Source organism: Mycena indigotica, assembly GCF_014461135.1.
Source record: "Mycena indigotica strain 171206Taipei chromosome Unknown Mind.scaff0011, whole genome shotgun sequence".
NCBI classification, from domain to species: domain Eukaryota; kingdom Fungi; phylum Basidiomycota; class Agaricomycetes; order Agaricales; family Mycenaceae; genus Mycena; species Mycena indigotica.
In genome coordinates, this window is record NW_023503010.1 from 1,167,163 (window position 1) to 1,187,780 (window position 20,618).

Consider the following 20,618-nt stretch of genomic DNA (forward strand, 5'->3'; position numbering starts at 1 on the left):
CGCGATCCGGGGTTGTGGGCTGCGTAGCCCGGCCCGCCGAATCTCAGATCCGTCTCTTGTGTATGTAGTATGTACCTATCCTGCATAGAGTTCTTGTCAAGTTGTATCCTGTGTAATTGTGTAGCACCTGTAATGCGTGTATCGTTCATTCCGCTGCCCCGAGCCAATTCATCTCCCGCGGACAGATCATCTGGTGGTGAAACAGTTTCAGTGATCTGTGGACAGGTCTGATCTGCGGGCAGGGTGACTGACTCCCATCATGATCCCGCTCCCAGCTGTGCAGCAGATGGAATCGCGGAGATAGCACTCAAGCAAAATTCACAGTTAATCGGGGCTGCAATTCAATGATTGCTCAATGTAGTCTGGGTTTTGGATAAAATTGTTCAGAACCATGTTTTACACAAACCAGTTTCCAAAACCCTTGGCGGCGGCCAAATCCTATCTGCTGTATTCTCATCTACTTAATTGCCACAGTGTGCGACCTCGCGGGGAAAATTATATCACTCTGGTGCCAACCACATCTCTGCAGCTAGAAAAGGGTCAATTCGCGCCAGATTGTCAGGATCCAGTAGACGCACCATTTATCCGCCCCTCGCGCTTCGCCTGGACGAACTCCTCCGCACGGGCCCACAGATCCGGCACCCGGCCACGCAGCGTGTCCTCCCACGCGCGCCAGAAGCGCGCGTAGTCGTGGGACACCGCGGCGAACACGAGCCGGATGTCCGCGTCCCCGTCGGCGGCCCCCAGCTGCAGCGCCGCAGGCCCAAAGGTCACGCCCGTGACGAGCAGCACGCGCAGCGCCGGCACGCGCCGCAGCACCGCGCCCAGATCGCGCAGCAGGTCCGCCGCAACGCCCGGCCGGCGCGCGTACTGGATCGCCGTCAGGCGCACGTGCGTCAGCGCCGCCAGCCCCGGGAGCGCGGCGCACACGGCGGCGCGCGCGGGCTGCTCGGTGATCTCGTCGAGCAGACACAGGTGCGTCACGTGTGCGAAGGCCGGGAGGAGGCTGTCCGCACCGCCGGTTCCCAGCGCGTGGCGGAGGACGGTGGTGACGTTCCGGAGCCGGCCCGGCCCGGCGGCGAGCGCGGGGAGGAGCGCGGCGTGCTTGTCGTAGTGCGGCGTCGTGCCGAGCGCGTGCAGGTTGGGGCAGCGCGCGACGATGCGCTCCAGGACGTCCGCCGGGAGGAGCGGCCCGGCGCTGCGGCCCTCCAGCGCGAGGTGGCGCACGTGCGGCAGGACCGCGGCCGGTCGGTGCAGCACGGCGTGGAGGAAGGCGAGCGCGTGCGGCCAGTTGTTCAGGCGCACGGTCCGGAAGACCAGCGGTGTGATCCTGGATGAAGTGAGCACAAAGCCGGGGCATGGGTAAAGCTGTATGCGCACCAGGTATGCACTCTCCGGGCAACCAGCATCAGCGCTGGCATCATCTCGGGCTCCGTTATCGCGACGTGCTCGAAGATTGCGTGCTTCAGGTCCTCTGGGAGACGGGGATCCATGCCAGCGGCCATGGTGGTCGGGAGGAAGAGGGAAAACACAGCATTGTCGTACGTCTCCGCCCGGTGTCGAAATGTCGGTCACGATATGATCCCATCATGCTCAGCGCATGCGCAGGCACAAGAAAAAAAAAGCTTGACCGCACAAGGGGGGTTCAAGATCCTTATCAGGCACATGGGGTAGGGGGGAGGGGGGGGGGTCCCCGGGGGGTAAAAAAACTTTTTGTATATAAAAGATTTGGGCCTTATATGGGTATAAAGGCACTGAAAATATAGTGTATACCTTCTAATTTCTATAGTTCAGCACTCTCATTACTTATATCTATATACTTTCAGGCCCATGTGCTTGGATAGCCCACTCTGTCAGAGGCCTATCATCAGATAATTGATGATAGGTGAACATGTTGGAGTGTTGATATGGCCTGCCATGTGTGTGTTTGAAGGCTCTAGGTAAATACATACCTACACATATACATATACACATGTATAAATTTTTTGCAAAAAAAGTTTCACAAAGAATGAATTTTTTATCCCACTTTTTTGATCGCATCAGTGGTCACATGACACTGATCGTGAGAATATATTACTATATATGGCAGGAGGGGGAGGGAGGGGGTCCCGGGGGGGTCGGAAAAAAACTTTCCGACCCTATATCCATGATTCGAACTTTGAACCCCCCTTGTGACCGCAAGGCTTGACCTGCTAATATGTACGTAGTAATGAGACTTTTACGATAGGATAAATGTTAACTATAATTGCAGATTATTGCACAGACTACTCCAATGGACATTTATAACCCAGAACCTACCCAACATCCTTTGTTTTGACAGAAAAACAGAAATCCGACCCTATATCCGGGATTCAAATTTTGAACCCCCTGGACGGTGATCAACCTTTTCTGACTCTATGGGGTAGAGACCGTGAACGATCCGACAGCATCACGGTCCTCATATGCCGGGCCACCTTGAACACGACACACCCAATGTCGGATTGAACACAATGTAACAACCTGGACACAATCACAAAATGTTAAACACAAAGCTATTTACATTGAACACAACTTTTGTGGAAACATCGAAACAAGTCCGACTCATTTGATCGCCAAAATGGGACCAGTGCGTGCATTAGAGATTAGAGTGAGTATATCTACCTACTGGCTACCTTCATGCCCTTCTTTGACTCGGGCTTCGGAGACACCCAGTTACGTGCTGTCACGGATAAGACCCGGCCCGTCCGCTCCGGCGCTGGTGTCGGGCCATTGCGGGCCCGTAACACGCAGCACGTGACGACGGGGAACATGCGCCCCAGTAGGAGGAACGCACACGTGGGAATCACGTGACCGAGAACGACGTGTCGAGCCGTCGCCGAGCCCAACTCGACACCAGGGGACTGGGGAGGAGTGCTAGGAGGTCAGGAGTAGCGCCTGGCCCGCAAGGGATGTGCGATCGTCCCCTCTGCGGCCAGGAACGGGAGCGAGGAGGAGGAGGAGAGGCCAGGGTGTCCGGTCACCCCCTTTGCGGGCCTGCGTATATAAGGCGCGATAGTGTACCCTGTACTCTATCGCTTAGATCGTCTGAAGAACTACCTTACTCCGTGCGAGGAGACGCTATCGACTCATCGGGCCCGACACGACCCGATTCGAACCTTCGACCACCGACTACGGCAAGGGACCGAGTTCACGGGCCCTTTCGGTTTCGATCTACCCCGCCCGCCATACTTGCGGGCCCGACTATCCGTCTGTTCTGTTCCGGGCGCGCGTTCTTAGGAGAAGTCCTCGCACGGCCCGACCCGCAGTCTGACAGAATCTAAGCGATCCCCCTACACCCGCAACAGAATGGACACTACCACCGTCATCGCACTCCCGGCGTGGGCTACGATAGTGGCTATCGTCATCGCCTCCCTTGCCTACCTATACGGACGCACCCTCGAAGCCCAACCCGTGGTCTTAAACCGCGTCCTCTACGGGAGAAAGGAGCCCGCCCTGAAGTGGGGCACCCCTAGGCGGGTCTCCCTGGACGAACACCATCGGCACATGGAACACGCTTGCCCGGCCCATGGTGCCAGGCCCGCCGCAAAGCGCCGACGCCTCAACAACTCACCGCCTCTCCCCGCGTACGGCCGAACCCCGATCCGAATCGTCTCGGACCGCCCCAGGGCCCCGGCACACTCTGCCTGATGAAATGAGGCACATCTCCCCTCCGTACGAAGGCCCTGGGGGCCATCTTTATTCCTCTCATAATCTGCTCTATTTTAACCTTTGACGGGACCCTCGGGCCCCTAATAATAAAATCTCCTGTTTTTACCCACCACACGACGAACGAGCGCAAGACGACTAGTTGATTGCAAAAAAATACAAAAAAACACGAACGAAAACAAGAAACAAGATGTAGTCCGAATCACCACGGGGAAGTCCTACGGGAGGGGGCCGACTCGGCAAGGCGCGCGAACAACAACAGCCGACGAAAGGACGGGAATACCCGAACGCCGAGACCCGAGTAGACGGGGAACTCCGGCCGATGTCGCCGAAAGACGACCAACGACCCGCCGAAGCTTAGTCCAGGTCCATCATGTCGAAGCTCAGGCCGTCCTGACGGCACACATTCGCATACACCTCTCGTTCAGCGGCCCGACGCTCTAAACCCTCCGGCGTTTCCCAGAATCCCGACCTCTCTCCCTCGGACCGATGGATAGCTAAGAGGATGGCGCCCAGATAGCGGCATACGTCGGCAACGTCTCGCGATGCTGTCAGGGATTCCAGCGAGTTCACCAACCGGAGGTCTGCGTCCAGGGAATGCATCGACGACAACTCCGCGAGGGCGCGGGTCCGAGCATCCGGGAAGCCCCCCGTCGGCCGAATGGACCGCCGATTGTTGCAACAACAGCACGCCCAACGGCGACAAGCGCTGGTCGGCGGGTACCGACAAGTCCCCATGCAACCGGCGAGACTCGGCAATAGCCCGATCCAAGTCCCACTCTCTCCCGAACCACAGGGAGACTCGAGGGAACGAGGGCACCTGGAAACCCATGGTGGGATAAGAAGGAGGGCGGGTCTCACCCGCACGAACGTATGGCCGGGACGATGCCTCTCCTAACGAGCGATCCGCGACAGGGGAGGCCGGCCGGCGGAAATTGGGGCGAGGCCTCGGCGGGGGCCGACTCGACGATGGTGGGGGGAGATGGCGAGCGGGTGCGAACTCGTTTTCGCACGGGGGACGGGGAGGAGTCCCGAGAAGACACTGATGAAAGGACGACAGGGCGGCGACGACGGCCCGGAGAAGGCCCGACCGTCGGGGTCGGGAACCGATCCTCGTTTGAATGGGGCAAATAGGAGAACAAGAATGATCGGTACGGAACCGATGCGGACAGCCCGACTAGATCGGCGAAGCGGGGATCGGGACGTAGCAGCGCAAACTCGCCATCCTCGACTTGACGCTTGTATGCATCTGCAAAAGACCGCCAACGCAGACAGGCACGATGGAGCGGGCTGCACGCGTCACAAGCCCGACGCACGGGACCAGGGAGTTTCTGAGGAGAACTATCTGGGACGCCCCACGCGGTGCACAAACGATCATGAGCGATGCAATACTCGCAGCGAGGGGAAAGGGATCGGATCACTGTTCCTGGTTGACGAGAGGGCTCCCCCCGGAAAAGCGCCAGCTGTCCAGTGGATTCTAGACGAGGGGCCAAGGGGGTGCCGAAATCCCGTTGCAACGGGGCAGGCGACACGGCTGGGGAGAACGGAGGGTCGAGGGCATCCGTAGCCGACTCGTGTTCAGAGGCGTCGATCCCCACCGAAGACAAACGACGAGGGCCGGCGATCACCTCCACATCCGAATCCGAACCCGAGTCGGAAGGTAGGAAAAGTAGGGTCGAAACCAGCGGGGCACCATCCCGTTCCACGTCGACCTCCATCGAAGACGAAGACCGCGCCCGAACCACTGGAGCAGGGGGAACGCGCGCTTCATAACCGGGGCCGTCGACTCGGAACCCTCCGGATCACTCTCGGGGCTCGGGAATTGATCATCCAACCAGGCCGCCAACGGGAGGAAGCTGAACGAAACACCCGCTTCCGCCTCATCCAACGAGGGGCCGCCCGAGAAGGCAAACTCCTCCCGAGGATCAGGCAAGGAAACTACCCGAACGAAGGACGACCACCGGTCGGCATGGAGGAACGGCGGCACGAGAGATGGAGGGAGAGGGCCCAGTAGTCGGGCCAGCGTATCAGGCCGAGCTACGTTCTCCCCGGGAAACACGCGAAAAGCGGCCACGTGGGCTAAGACGAGGAATCGGTCTGAGACGAAGGAGGGGAGGCCGATAGAGGCGGCGCAAGACAAGGCGTGAAGGATGAGGCGCTGAACGGAGCCAGTCAGCACACAGCCGAAAGCACACAGAGAGGGAGACATACCACCCAACGCCACAGACGGGGAAAAAACGAATGACTGGGAGAAGCAGCGTCGGCAGCGAGGAGGTGCGCAAGAAGGCCACGACCCAGTTGTCCAAACAAGGGGCGAACATCCTGCAGAGAGCCGTCCTCACGACGCCAGACGAAGGAGGAGGGGAACGCATCAAATAGAACACCGAAATAGAGGTGATGAGGCCCGAAGACAAGCGGCTGCCACAGACCGGCCTTCATTAGGCGGTCGAATTCGCCCTGCCACAAGATTCGGCGGGAAGACGACGGCAGCCGGGGGCGCTGCAGGGGGGACTGGGAGAGCGGGAGCTCGATGTGAACGGACTACGGGGGCCAACCGAGGGAGCAGCTTGGAGGAATAGTCGCTGGCTTGAGACGGGGGCAAGTCCTCCAACGGGCGGAGGGGCTCGAACGACTCCCGGTACGACGGGTCTCGCCCTTGCGCGATGGGCCAGGAAGCAGGAAACTCGACGAGAGACATAGAGGCGAAACGGACGAACAGACGACCAGGCTCCGAGGATGGGGGAACCATCTGAGAGCCGAGAGGGGGCAATAACCCGGAGCGGTACAAATTGGGGGACGACATGAAGAGGATTAGAAGGGGAAGTCCCGGCTTATATGGGGGAACGAACGCGTTCTATATCGAACTCGACCGAGGCGCGCAGCACAGCCTACTCGCAAGCAATACGAACAAAGGACGCGCAACTGAATTGAAAAACACCTACGCTATACCGCACGTGACCGCGGTGAAACACTTGATGGACAGGAAGAATCGATCTGCGGATGCCACGAGGCGACAGAAGCCGCGGGAGATTAAAATGCGCAGCCGAAGCTTAGCTTAAGCTTATGGGCTGGATGGAATTTGCGATTGGAAGGACGAGCTAGAGTCAAAATTAAACCCGAGAAACCGGGGCGACCGAGCCACGCCGACTCGAGACGAGTCGTTCCTAGGGAGGGGGTGATGTCACGGATAAGACCCGGCCCGTCCGCTCCGGCGCTGGTGTCGGGCCATTGCGGGCCCGTAACACGCAGCACGTGACGACGGGGAACATGCGCCCCAGTAGGAGGAACGCACACGTGGGAATCACGTGACCGAGAACGACGTGTCGAGCCGTCGCCGAGCCCAACTCGACACCAGGGGACTGGGGAGGAGTGCTAGGAGGTCAGGAGTAGCGCCTGGCCCGCAAGGGATGTGCGATCGTCCCCTCTGCGGCCAGGAACGGGAGCGAGGAGGAGGAGGAGAGGCCAGGGTGTCCGATCACCCCCTTTGCGGGCCTGCGTATATAAGGCGCGATAGTGTACCCTGTACTCTATCGCTTAGATCGTCTGAAGAACTACCTTACTCCGTGCGAGGAGACGCTATCGACTCCATCGGGCCCGACACGACCCGATTCGAACCTTCGACCACCGACTACGGCAAGGGACCGAGTTCACGGGCCCTTTCGGTTTCGATCTACCCCGCCCGCCATACTTGCGGGCCCGACTATCCGTCTGTTCTGTTCCGGGCGCGCGTTCTTAGGAGAAGTCCTCGCACGGCCCGACCCGCAGTCTGACACGTGCGGGCCGGAGCATTCCGTATACGGTCTGTGGCCGCACTCGCTTCCCTGTCGGTGCTGGCATCTCTTCAGCGCTTGCGCTCGGCGCTTCTTTTCCATCGTCCTCCGGATCGTTGAGAGCCTTCCACTTCTGGCCGTGGGTTTGTGAGTCCAATGGTCCATGATGGGGGGACTTGGAGTGGGGTAGCTGGGTCGACGATAATACACGTAGAAAATGAGCAATCAACTCAACTAATCAAATCCTAATTTTGTGCGGTTTGTGTTCGAGGTTCGAGCTGCAGGAAACAGCAAACAGATTTAGATATTCTTATGGGATTTCAGTTATAATTGGGATGTTGTTTGAACTGTGTTTAAACTGTTTTCACTTTAGATGAACAAGAGAGCAGATGGTTGAGATGGGGTGAGATTGTTGAGAGGAGCAATATGGCTCAACTCTCCCTAACTTGACCTTACTTGACTTAAATTAACTTGACCTGACTTGACTTGTGACAATTGCTGGTTCGAGGGGGGCTGAGGAGAAGCCGAAGCCACGGCCAGCGTGTAAGAAGTAGCGAGCACGTTAGGCCAGCGCGCTAGTTGGTATTCGGGAGCCCTGTGCAGGGCTTGTGGTTGCCTCGCTCGCGGTCGAGGACCGCCACGGGAGTAGCATGGAGCAGTTGCACGCGTGCTCAGGCCTCTGGTGGGTCCAAGGTGGTGCGGTCGTCGCGCTGTTCTCACTTTGTCATGGAAGGCAAGAGCAAGATTATATTATGCACGTGACTCTAGGTCATGCGCTGATGTAATTACAGTCGATGCAAAAAATGTACTAAGTCCGGATAAAATGTTCGTCTTGAGGCGCCAAATGGCTGACCCTCTTCACAGTGCCCCCCGCACCTCAAACGGACGTTCCAGGAGGACCTCTGCCCGGCCCGCTGTCATCACGGTCGTCGTCATCGTCGAACCCACGTCTCCATTTTCCTCGGGCCAGCGGCGGTTCGAACCCATGAGCTCTCTTCTTTTCATGGTATTCACGCTTGAGTTTCCGCAGCTTACGGTCCCTGCCGGCTCAGGAGCGCCCTGACGCTGGACGTTTGTCGAGGTCCTCGTACCATGGCGTGGGCTCGCCATCCCAATACGGGAGGCTAGTTCCCGTGTCCTGCCTGACACTGTCACTGAGTCCCCATCTTTCCCCTAGCGTACGTCGTGGCGCTGCCGGGGGGCTGAGTGAGCGAGCCCTACCCCTGTCTCTCCGCTCCTCTCTCCACCGCAAGAATTCGCGGAACTCAGCTCTTTCCTTGGAGTAGGATGACGACGCACGTCGTCGGCTATGACAGTGAGAGCTCCTTGGTGACCATGACCTTGAGCGCTGACGAGGACTCCGCCTTCTAGGCGACCAGGACCTTGAGCGACATCGAGGGCTTCGCCGGGATCGAGATCTCTCACGCCTATGGGAGCGGGACCTAGACCGTCGCGGCTTCGGTCGCGTGGCTGGGGCCTGGCGGAACCCGGACCGGTAGTCCGAGCGGGCCGATCGGTCCGAGGACGATGAACTCTGCCTCCGCTTCCCCTTGCAATCCCGTGCCCCCCGTGATGCTGATCTCGGGCGTGGGAATGCGCTCCTGTTGCGAGAGCGAGACCTCAGTCTACGTCGCCTGCCGGAAGAGGAGCTACGATGGCTAACCAAGTGTCGTCGAGGAAAAGGGGAGACGTGCCGCAGAGCCGCTCTGCTTCGCGACCGACTCCTGGGCGACCAGTAGCTTCTGCCTCTAGGGCCCGTGGGCGTGATCGGTCTACGCCTCTGTGATCCGGTCGGCTCGATCCCCGCTCTGATCTCCGGGGAGGGCGACCGCATGTGCACGTCCCGTGACGTTGTCGAGAGCAGTATCCACTGGTCGTGCAAGTAGGTACGCGCGTCGAGAAACTCGGCGGACCCCGCAAATCGGGCATTATGGTGTCCCCGCTGCAGACGTGCCCATTCCAACGCGGTCGCCGCAGCTGCCACGGAGTCTAGGTGTAGCCAGGTGGCTCTCTGCCCGACGACCACTTGACGGGTATGAGCGGCAAGCCCTTGATCGGTCGCCTCCAAGGCTACAGCAAAACTCACGGCGCCGACGTCATCCCCTTCTATCCGAATGTATTCGGAAGGCACGGGCGCTTCTTCAACTTCGCCTGCTTCCGGCACGCTACCCAGGCTCACGCTGTCATCGGTGTCGGCCCGTTTCGAGTAGCTCGCCGCCCGGTAACGGGCGGACGACGGACCAGCGATGCCCAGTTTCTCTGAGGGCAGAGCTCGGTTGCGCAGAATCCTGACGGGGGCTCCTGAAGTGCTTGGCGGGTTTGTTTCCAGCGAAGGATCTCGCACTGCGGCTAGTGCGGGCGGTTCCAGAACTTTGGGGGGTCCGGCCGGCGCCGAAGGGTATAGCGGCCCGAGAATAACTGGCTGGCCGACGAGCGGAAGGTCGGCCTTGCTAGGGTATTCTTGCAAATACACCCAATCTGAAGCTTCTCGTTCCTTCTTGTCCAACCCAATCCAGGTCTTCTTGGCTATTCCGAATCCATACCGGTCAGGTTGGTATGTTCCGAGAGGGAACTGAATCTCCTTGTCAATGGCGATTCTACGACGCCGAGTACGGTCGTAGATGATACGGCCTTCCTCCAACAAGTCGTTGCGACCCTTTCCTACTTGTCGGTAGACTTGATTTTCCGGGTCTTCAGTATCCCACATCCATCGTGTCAGCGCCTTATTTACTCGTCCAGCTATCGGAGGAGGCCTTATAAACTGTCCGGCCTCATTTGCTCTAGGTTCAAGCATCTGGTCGTCTTCCTCCTCATCGTAGTCCAAGAAGTTGCCGATCCGCTCCCCGCTTTCGAGTATTACCGCTTGAGGCAGCGGGGGGAGCTGACGAGCATGGGAGGGGGACGTCCGGCCCTCGTACAGGTGCTGGGGTCCTGCCGCCATTCCCAATGGCATGGCTGGCCATTCCTCTTCAGGTACTGAGGGGCCCCGAATGCCTTGTCCAGGGAGGCTAAGACGGTTGATAGACAGCGTCGAGCCTTTGTAATAATAGCTGGACTCTTCTGCCAAGTCTCCTTCTCGCGATTTGCGCCTGTGAGCCACAAAAGCTGGAGCTCCTTTTGACATTAGCAGCATTACTCCCCGCTCCTCCATGCCGTTGACCCAGAACCCGACGAGGTCGTCGGACGCGTAATGACTAACTTGGCGTAGCTCCGAGGTAGGGCGTGTCTCGAACGCTAGAGCCGTGATGTAGGATAACCACACCCTCTTTTCCCGCAACGCATATTGTAAGCGTGTCGCTAAGGGAAGGCCTTCGTCCCAGGTTAGACCCTTTTGGAATTGTACTCGGCAATTAGCGAGACTGGTTGACTTAGGAACGTTGCTGGATTGATATTGCTCTATTGCGACACCGCAGGCCCTGTGGTAGTAGCCGCTTGGGGTGCGCTTTGGGGCTCGGAAGGGGAGAAACTCACCAATGGAGTCAGAGGAAAAGAAGTGAATGATGTGACGTGTCACTTCTGCCTCGGACTCATCATCGGTGAGGCTTCGGCCGAGACGCGGTCATGTGCATTTGGTGGCTCACCTGCTTAGCCCACAGAACACTGTGAGTTATCAGTGGTAACCCGCCAGGGTGCCATTGACAAGGCTCAGTATTTTCAGAACATCCCCTGAGGTGAATAATTGCTGGGGAGAGGGGTGAATAAAGTTGAGCTCTAAGGCAAAATTTGCACTAAGTCCAGTATGTAAGGGGTGAATAAAGGTGAATAATACAATATAGGTCATCCAGACCAAGTCTCCCGGAGTCACACTACGTGACAGGTGACACGGTGTCCTAAAAAGGAACTTTAGTCAATAGAGATTGGGGTTGGTAGTTTTATTGACTATGTCATATGGTTATATACTATAACATAGAGTGATACATATGAGAAATTTCCAAAAAAGGAAATTTCCACAATCATTGCAGAATGTCACAAATTGTCACAAAATGACAGTTCTCTATTTTGACTATACAAACAACTTTCATTATGTGATGTATAGTGGCAGCTGAATAGTAGTATCAGAACTATCCAATCGCTAGATGATGTTCAACTGATATAACTACTTGATATAAATACATGATTTCAGTACTACCAGGAAGGCCTTTCAGAGTATCATTCCTTGAACATGGCATTTAATCACCATCATATGATATAATCACTCTACTGACCATTTATTCACATGAAAGAGGATATGTGGGTGCTTAAAGTGATAAGACTGCTGACTTGAACCTTCAGATACCCTAAGCCAATGTTTGACTATGTCTACTTCCAATCCAAACTGAATTGGGCGCTGAAAATGCAAGGCATTCTCTCATCAGTGGCATTTGATTTCCATCAACTTTGGAAGATAGGCTTAGATCTCCAGCTGGCCTCAGTGGATAAAGCTGGAGGAGAGCTCATTTGAAAGGTATATTATCCTACTCCTATTTAGCCTAATGTTACATATCATCTGTGACCTATTACCTTGATCTATTTAGTGCCAAGCATGTGTAAACACTAAGTTAAGGAGTATTTTGCTGATATCTTGGGACCCTATGCATGGAATCTCATGATCTAAAGTGATATGATATCACAGGATAGTCCATTATAATTCCACCCATTAGTGATGCTGTAGCATGTGTTAGGGTGAGTCAATTGTTGGAGACCTTAGGTGCCACGTAACCCAGGATGGAGATATGCCAGAGAGGCAGGGGCACCACTTTATGGGAGGTGGATCATACCACTACCATTGAATATACTGAAATTTCTCAGACTTCCACAGGCCATACTATGGTGAACCCATCATTTTGGGAATAGATAACACTGATAATGCTACTGTGAGAGATCCATCATAGCTATGAGGTTGATTCAAGTACTGGACAGGTTCATTTGAAGGTGTATACCATCCTACAATCAAGTCTTGGATCATACTTGAAATTATTTTCTGACCAGTTGTAATAGCGAAGACACTCTCTTCTGCTCTATAGGTACCTACCCTCTCTTTAGCTACCTTCTGCAACACATGCCATAACCCCAAGCAATTTCAGTACAGGGTCCTAGTAGATATCCCAATACCCCAATACATGCATCTCAATGTCCAATACTCAGTCTATAGACCCCACTATTCATGTAAACTAGTTTTGCATCTAACCTGCAGTTGATTGTCTGCCTCATTTCACCATTCAGGTATGTACAATCATCAGTCAGAGTAGGTAGGTATGTGTATATACCTTATTGACTGAACTTGACTTATTTTGATCCACAATCAACTAGCAGATCATGGCTGTATTGTTAATATCTTGTGACAGAGCAGTAATATGTAGAATGGAGAATAACAAGAGATTTCAAGAATAAAACATCATGGTGGGCATAACATCTCTCAGGGCAACCCCTCCTCTACTTGCTACCTTTATCTCATTGGAGATTCCTTACCTCTGAGTGAGTTATTAGGAGATTGAACTAATAGGATATGAGCCATATAGACAGGTATATAGGGTGCCTAAAAATATGAGTGGCTTGTAGGGCTATCAGGGATGTCCATCTAACCATAGCAAAACTGACCCCATGGTCATCCATGCATTTCTTACCTAGATATCAGGTCATCATTATACCTGGTCAAATTTAAGGTACCAAAACTACAGAAAAGTGATATAACAGTATATTCTAAAGGCATGGGACTATGGTCATATCAGATCATATTAAGACAATATTACCACCTACCTACTAGTGAAATAATAATGTGAATCCATAGAGAACTGCCAGAGATATAGCCAGATCAAAATGTCTGATAGATAATCATGAGGCAGTATGGGTATGCTGATGACATGGTACTGATGGGGATATTGACCCTCCCATTCAAGTATCCTTAGTAATACTTCAATTAGCTTTGTAGCTACTCTAGTTATTGAGATATCATTTAATCAGTTGTAGATCAGCTAGTGATTGGCTTGTGCTGGCACAACTATTCAGCTGCTACTATACATCACTTAATGAATGTTGTTTGTATAGATAGAGAACTATCATTTTGTGACAATTCTCTGACGATTGGACTATTAAATGGTGAAATTTTCCTTTTTTGGAAATCTGATATATCACTCTATCCAACTGTGAAAAGGCATTGCACAGCCACTGAAACATCAGTTCCAATGCCTATCGATAAAATTTCCTTCTGGGACCATGTGTCACACATGTCACATAACAGGACTTCTGGGGACCTGGTCATTGTATTATTCACCTTTATTCACCCCTTACATACTGGACTTAGTACGAATTTTGCCTTAGAGCTCAACTTTATTCACCCCTCTCCCCAGCAATTATTCACCTCAGGGGATGTTCTGAAAATACTGAGCCTTGTCAATGGCACCCCGGCGGGTTACCATTGATAACTCACAGTATTCTGTGGGCTAAACAGGTGTGGTGGCTGCTTTTAGCGGAGCCCTTTAAGCTTCAGATATTCGTGTTTGAGGATCGGCGCGTTACACATGTCGTATTCAGATATCCATGAATCGTCAGCCGGACCGTACCCTTCCCACCACACTAGGAAGAACCTCACGCTCTGTCCTCCTTTTTTCCGTACTTCATGCCCCAAAATAGCGTCCACTACGTATTCCTCGGAGGCTTGCAAGTAGTCGCGTGTATCCGGGAGGGTGGTGCGGGAGCCCCATTTTTCATCCGATGGACGGTATTGTTTCAAGTGTTCCAGGTTGAAGACCGGGTGCATGGGGTAGGTGTCAGGCAGACGAAGGCGGTTAAAAAAAGTCCTAACCTCCTCCAGCCAACTGCGGGCACTTCAAATACCATCGGTGATGGGTTGTGCGGCAGATGTGGCGACCCTGCCCCTCGAATCCTGCCTGCGTAGGCGGCTACGCATGTCGAGCTCCTCCGCATTTGGTCTTGACGTGGTGTGAGCTTGCATGAGTCGGGTGCCGACCGGTGTTGAAACCGGTGATGAGTCTCCAGCCGTAGGTTTGTCCAGTACTGCCGAGTTAGTAATACCTTCTTGTGAGAGGCCTGCCTCCCACGCATCTAGACATTCAAGGTCCTCAACTTCCGTCTCGTCTACCCATTCATCATCCTCTGGTCCATACCCATACCAGTGAACTTTGAATTGTCTTCGGCCACGGAAGCTACGCTCGTCGACAATTCGCTCAACCAGGTATTCCTCCTCACCATCTGGCGACACAATAGGTGGAGGTTTGTCCAGGTTGCGATCCGGGTATAGATCTGCGTCATTTTCCACAAATAATTTGACTTCCGAGGTGTGGAAGACTGGGTGCAAGGTTTTATGACCCTTCAAATCCAACTTCACCGTTGAAACTTCTGGGTGGACCTCTTCAATAGTGAAAGGCCCATCACTGCGTACAATAAACTTTGCAACCCGTCCTTTTCCCGAATTCAAGAAGTGCTTCCGCCGCTTCTTAGTGTTTAAAACCACCCGATCGCCCACCTTGAAGGCCACATCTGGTAACCGTGTCTTGTTAGCTTGCTCCGCCTGGGAGGCTTTGGCTGCCAGTAAGTTGTCCTTCGCTTCCGACACGTCCGTCTCAATTTGTTCCAGCAATCTCCCTGTCTGGAAATCTTCCTTTGAAACTGGAGTCGCAAGCAGCAGCGGCAGCAGCCGTGGCGCACGACCAGTCTTCAACTGGAAGCCCGAGAAGCCCGTCGAAGCATTCACCGTATTCATCATATTGAAACGGACGCGAGGCAGCGCTCTGACCCAACCCCGCTGATTATTCGAGACGTGGTAGCGGATACATTGGATCACTGTCTTGTTCGTGCGCTCGCTCGCGCCATCCGTCTGCGGGTGATAGGCAGTTGACATTTTAATTTTCACACCAGTTAATTTGTGTAAGGCCTTCCAGAACTTTGAGATAAAGAGCTTATCCCTGTCGGATATGAGCTCTAGTGGGAGGCCATTCTCGCAGTACCACTTATCAAAGAAAAGCAGCGCGAAGTCCTCTGCAGAGATGTCAGTCCTCGTAGGTACCAATTGTACCTCGGCGCCGAGTCTATCAGTCAGTGTCGCCAAGCAGTTAAACCCTTCATCTTCTGGAAGTGGGCCCACAAAGTCAATTGCTACCGAATCCATTCGCTGGTCTGGTATCGGTAGCGGGTGCAGCGGTCCCGCCTTCCTTCGTGTCGATGACTTGTTGCGCTGACAATCTGCGCAGCCAGGTATGTATCCGGACTCCAACTCCTTCCTCATGGCAAGCCAGTAATAGCTCTCCCGCAGGGCCACGTAAGACTTGTCAAACCCAAAGTGGCCTAACGCGTGACACGAATGCATCCGGACTCGGTCAAGTACACGGCGGTGAATACTCCCCTGGGACTTTACGAATGGCTAGTGATGCCCAAGGTTTGCGAAACGCGCCCGTCTGTACAACAACGGCGAGTAACAGCGGCCTTGAGGGAGTTCATTGGACGCTTTTGTCATGTATACATTGACGATGTCATCATCTGGTCGCAGAATGAGGATGAACACGAGAAACATATCCGCGCCCGTTTTTGCAGCGCTGCGAGAAGCGAGACTATACTGCAATGAAAAGAAGACGCAGCTTTTCGCATACGAAATAGACTTCCTTGGTCATCACATATCGCAGCAGGGAATCGAGGCGGACAAGGCCAAGGTAGACCGAATATTCAATTGGCCTACACCAAAGAGTACAACTCATGTCCGCGCTTTTCTCGGTTGGTGAGGTTTGTAGCCCAATTCCTCCCAGACCTGGCAAGGCATACTGAGGTCCTGTCTTCACTGACGACAAAAGCTGCTGAGAAGGATTGGCCCGGCTGGCAAACACACCACCAGGTTGCCTTTGACGCGACTAAGGGCTTGGTGGTTAGCACAGATTGCTTGGTGTCGATTGACCACCAGCACATGGGCGATAATCGGATTTTTGTGACCACCGATGCAAGTGACTCGCGTTCAGGTGCAATTCTGTCTTACGGCCCAACCTGGGAGACAGCCCGTCCTGTTGCTTTCGACTCAATGACCTTTAAGGTGCAGAACTAAATTACCCGGTCCACGAGAAGGAACTGCTAGCGATCATTCACGCCTTCCGCAAGTGGAGGAATGACTTGATTGGCTCTGAAATTTCGGTTTTCACGGACCATAGGACTTTGGAAAATTTCTCTACCCAACGCGATCTATCTCGCCGACAGGCAAGGTGGATGGAATTCCTGTCACAGTTTGACATGAAGATCATTTACGTACCAGGCAAGGACAACGAAGGGGCAGATGCTCTCTCTCGTACAGATTTTGTGGATAATGATCCTCATGATGTGGAAGGCTTGGAAGTGTCAACTCTTCCCGTAGCCTTAGTGGTTACAGCACAGATCGGAGCGACGCTGGCACTGACCCTGACACAGGACTCGAACGTGTGGGGCAGCGTCAATGTCATTCTGGATGTGCATGCGGATGCATCACTGCTAGATACTATCCGGGAAGGATACCCACTGGACAAGTGGACTGTGAAACTGCCCAGCTTGTTGGGGTCCCTACCGGGGTTACGCAGTGAGAATGGTCTTTGGTTCATAGGCGAGAGGCTAGTCATCCCGCGTCATGGCAACCTGCGGGAGTCCCTGTTCCACATGGCACACGACGCGTTGTCTGGAAGAAGGAGTCGGTAAAGTCAATCTTCGACCAAACTTTGCCCTTTGCACAGTCCGCGAGAATGTCGTCAACCCTCGGCAGCGGGAAGACATCGTGAACTGTGTTGGCGTTCACAGCCCTGTAATCATTCACCCAGCGCGGTAGGGATTCCTTATCAGCCTTTGGTATGAGCATTGCGGGGGGAGGCGTAGGGATAGTTCGAGGGGCGTATTCGCCCAGCATCCAAGTGTTTCTTGATCAAGATGCTCCACGCCTCGCGATACTTGCGGGGGCTGTTGTACGACCTCCACGTCAAAGTCGTCGAAGCTTCTCTGAGCTTAATTTCGCAGTTCACTTCTGCCGGAAGGTCATCGACATGAGGTATGGGGTCGAAGATAGGCCTAAAATCAGACTTTATAGTGTTGCCCTTTTTTTGTAAGCGTTCCCATTCAGCCAGGACCCGAATGCGCTCGTGGACCGCAGTAACCACATTCACAGGCTTACCATATTCCATCAGTCCCAAAGCTTCCAGGCGGTCCCGTCGGGCCTCGCATACGCCCCGAAGCTGATTAGCCAATAATCGTCTGTTATCGTGTACCTCTCGCATGGCTTCACGAATTTTCTTTCTAGGTTTCTTAAGAGGTTCCAGAGGTGGTGGATTCAGTAGATCATAGCCACACGATTTATCCACTACCGTGCGCAATTCATGATCAATTACAATTTTATTTTGGTACAGGAAGGGGTGCCCAACAGAATCGGGACACATAAATCCGGAACAATCATAGCTCGTACGGTGCGAGAAACATAACGGTTGTCCATGGATACTAGTCGTAATTTAACCTATTTGGTAATCATCGGCGGGGAAAGAGAATCGGTCGGTACTGCGAGGTCAAAAGAAAAAGGCGTGTGAAGTCGTCTGCGTCGGAGGCCAATTAACTCTGCTAAGTCGTCCTTGATGAGGACCAAATGGGAGCCGTTGTCGATAAGCGATTGTACAGGGATGGGGAGATTTGTTCGCGGTCCTTCGATCATGCAGTTCCAGAGGTAGTGGGCAGACGCGGCGGGCAGGCTCCGTACGGGGTCGGGGAGCTCTGTAAGAGATGGACCGTCAGCGTCTTCAGACGACATCCTGCACCGCCGGTCCCACTTCCGAACTCTCATCGTCCGACTGCCCGTCATCTTCGTTATAGAAATCGTTGATCAGCGCCGCGACGGGTGCCGACCGTCCTTGGAATGCAGCTTTGGGAGCAGTGCTTGCTCCCGCGTTTGTCTTCTCAGCAAGTTTCACGCGTTGTTCCGCAGTGAGGTTCGCTTTCGCCGTCTGGATCGTCTTCTTCGTCACTTTCTCCACGTCAGGAGGTGGCAAATCGCACAAATTGTCGCGAGCGTAGTGGAAAACGAAGGGCTTTCGGCATTTGCGACACCCGAAGTTTTCGTCCAGCAGTTTGCGCTCATCTTCTCCCAGAAACTTTGCCCGCGTTCCCTGTGCACGTGGCGGCGCGTTCTCATTCGTGCGTGCGCGTTTACGGTCACCGTCATCGTCGTTAAAGTCGCGGCCGCGCTTGTTCGCCGCATGAGCAAGCCCACGCTGCTGTTCTGCAAGGACAGCTGCAATCTCGGCCTTGCGGGCAGTCTTGTCCTTGCGGCGCTTGAAATCAATTGCTTCCACCGCCTTAGACCATTCGCGTGTCGTCGCAAGGGCAGCCAGATCGTCCGCTACGTCGTCCATTGCTTCACTAAGCTTGTCGAGGCAGTGGGACACAGCATGTGCTCGGATAGCCGCTTCGTCAAGGTAGGATTTGGTGCCGTGCAAGAGCTCGTTGTTGCTGACCAGACGAGTGTAGTATTTCAGAAAGCCCTCGTCAGATGTCTGGACACAGTGGCGGACTGCACGCAGCTGTTTCGCTTCCCAGTCGGCGCCCAACAAGAACTTGCGAATCTCCGCCTTCAAGGCCTCCATCGTAAGCTTGTGAAGTCGTTCCTTGTCGCCCCGCACATTCTGAATCCAATTGTTGTCTTTGATGGCCTTCAGCGTGCGAGCGACCATGTTCTTGGCCGTTACCGAGGCTGCCTCGGCGTGGTCCTCAAGCGCGTCGAAAAACTCGCGCAAGAGTTCGGGGTCGTAGGAGCCAATGGACAGGGTGGGGCAGCGCTTCGATGGGTCTGTGTTCATGACCGTGGCACGAGGTAGAGACATTGTGAGGGGAGGTCGCGTTTCTGACACGTCGTTGGTGGGGTGGTGGGGAAGCAGAAGGTACTGCGGGTGGGCGGTAATATGTCACTTGTGACAGGGCAAGGGTTCGGCCCTCGGTGTCCCGATTTGGAAGTCCGGTCCCGGTACGGCCCTTGGTATGGCTAGTATATTCCAGACCTGTCGTGTTTTTAGACGCGGTGGTCATTGTAGTAGTGCGTGAGCGTGGTAACTCGAGTTATGACCGTTGGCTCGGTGGCCGTATTACAGTCCGTTAGGCTTGTGTGCCTTGGGTGCGGCTCGTTGGCCGTCGTTGACAGAACCCGAAGAGTGTGAGAGTTGTGAGAGTTTTCCACGGACTCGCCGAGCGTGGAATGCTTGGCGAGATCTCGGAAGATGTGGCAGAGCCTCGGTGGGTTGCGTGGGAGGGGGGGTTCGATTTGGAGGTGCAACAGTTGTAAGTCAAGGATGGATGTTGTAAAAAAAGTGGAAACTGGGTGTACGGTAATGAGCGGTCAATATGACCACCATATGAATGATAACATATGGACCCCATAAATTCATTTTTATGCACAATAGCTATGGAATATATGAAGAATCTCAGAATAAATGTTGCAAACCTTTGAATCAAATCTATATGCACCCGGCCACAAGGTCTAGGCCTGCTCTAGGCCAGGGACCGGTCTAGACTCTGAACCGAACCAAGGGTAACATGTCCATATTTGGCAAGTCTGACCCAGGACCTATATTAGAACCTTCCAGAAGCCTGAACTAGAACATTCTAGAACCGGATCAGTGGATCAAGTCACACCGTCACGGATTATGTAATTAATTTGAGAGTAGTATATAAGGAGGCCTGTAAAACCCTAGATTAATAGATTAGCCCCCCCTGGGTGTGACTACTACCATCGTCACATCAGTCGGGTTTTGTCACACTTCACATATCGTCAGGTTAAGATAAACGTCAGGTTAGGTTAAGTCAAGTTAGGTTAAGTCAAGTCAAGTCAAGTCAAGTCAGGTCAAGTCAAGTTAAGTCAAGTCAGGTTAAGTCAAGTTAGGGAGAGTTGAGCCATATTGCTCCTCTCAACAAATCACATATCATCTCAACCATCTGCTCTATTGTTCATCTCAAGTGAAAACAGTCAAACATAATTTAAACAACATCCCAATTATAACTGATATCAACAAGAACGTCTGAATCCGTTAGCCGTTTCCTGCGGCTCGAACCCCGAACACAAAACCGCACAAAATTAGGATTTGATTAGTTGAGTTGAAGGTCCTGGTGATCTCCTTGATTGCTCATTTTCTACGTGTATTATCTGGAGCCCACCGCGAGGGGTTCATTCAGATATCTAAATTGAATCAGTTT

The 20,618-nt window shown here is 53.8% G+C and overlaps 1 protein-coding gene across 1 annotated transcript; it reads right to left on the minus strand.

Annotated features, from left to right (window-relative positions):
- Positions 1 to 500: 500 nt before the first annotated feature.
- Positions 501 to 1,505, minus strand: MIND_01165000 (uncharacterized protein; the record flags this gene model as incomplete). Its single annotated transcript, XM_037368170.1, has 3 exons — positions 501 to 529; positions 579 to 1,330; positions 1,381 to 1,505. The coding sequence occupies 3 exons, from the start codon at positions 1,503 to 1,505 to the stop codon at positions 501 to 503; spliced, it is 906 nt and encodes a 301-aa protein (XP_037215096.1).
- Positions 1,506 to 20,618: the final 19,113 nt, after the last annotated feature.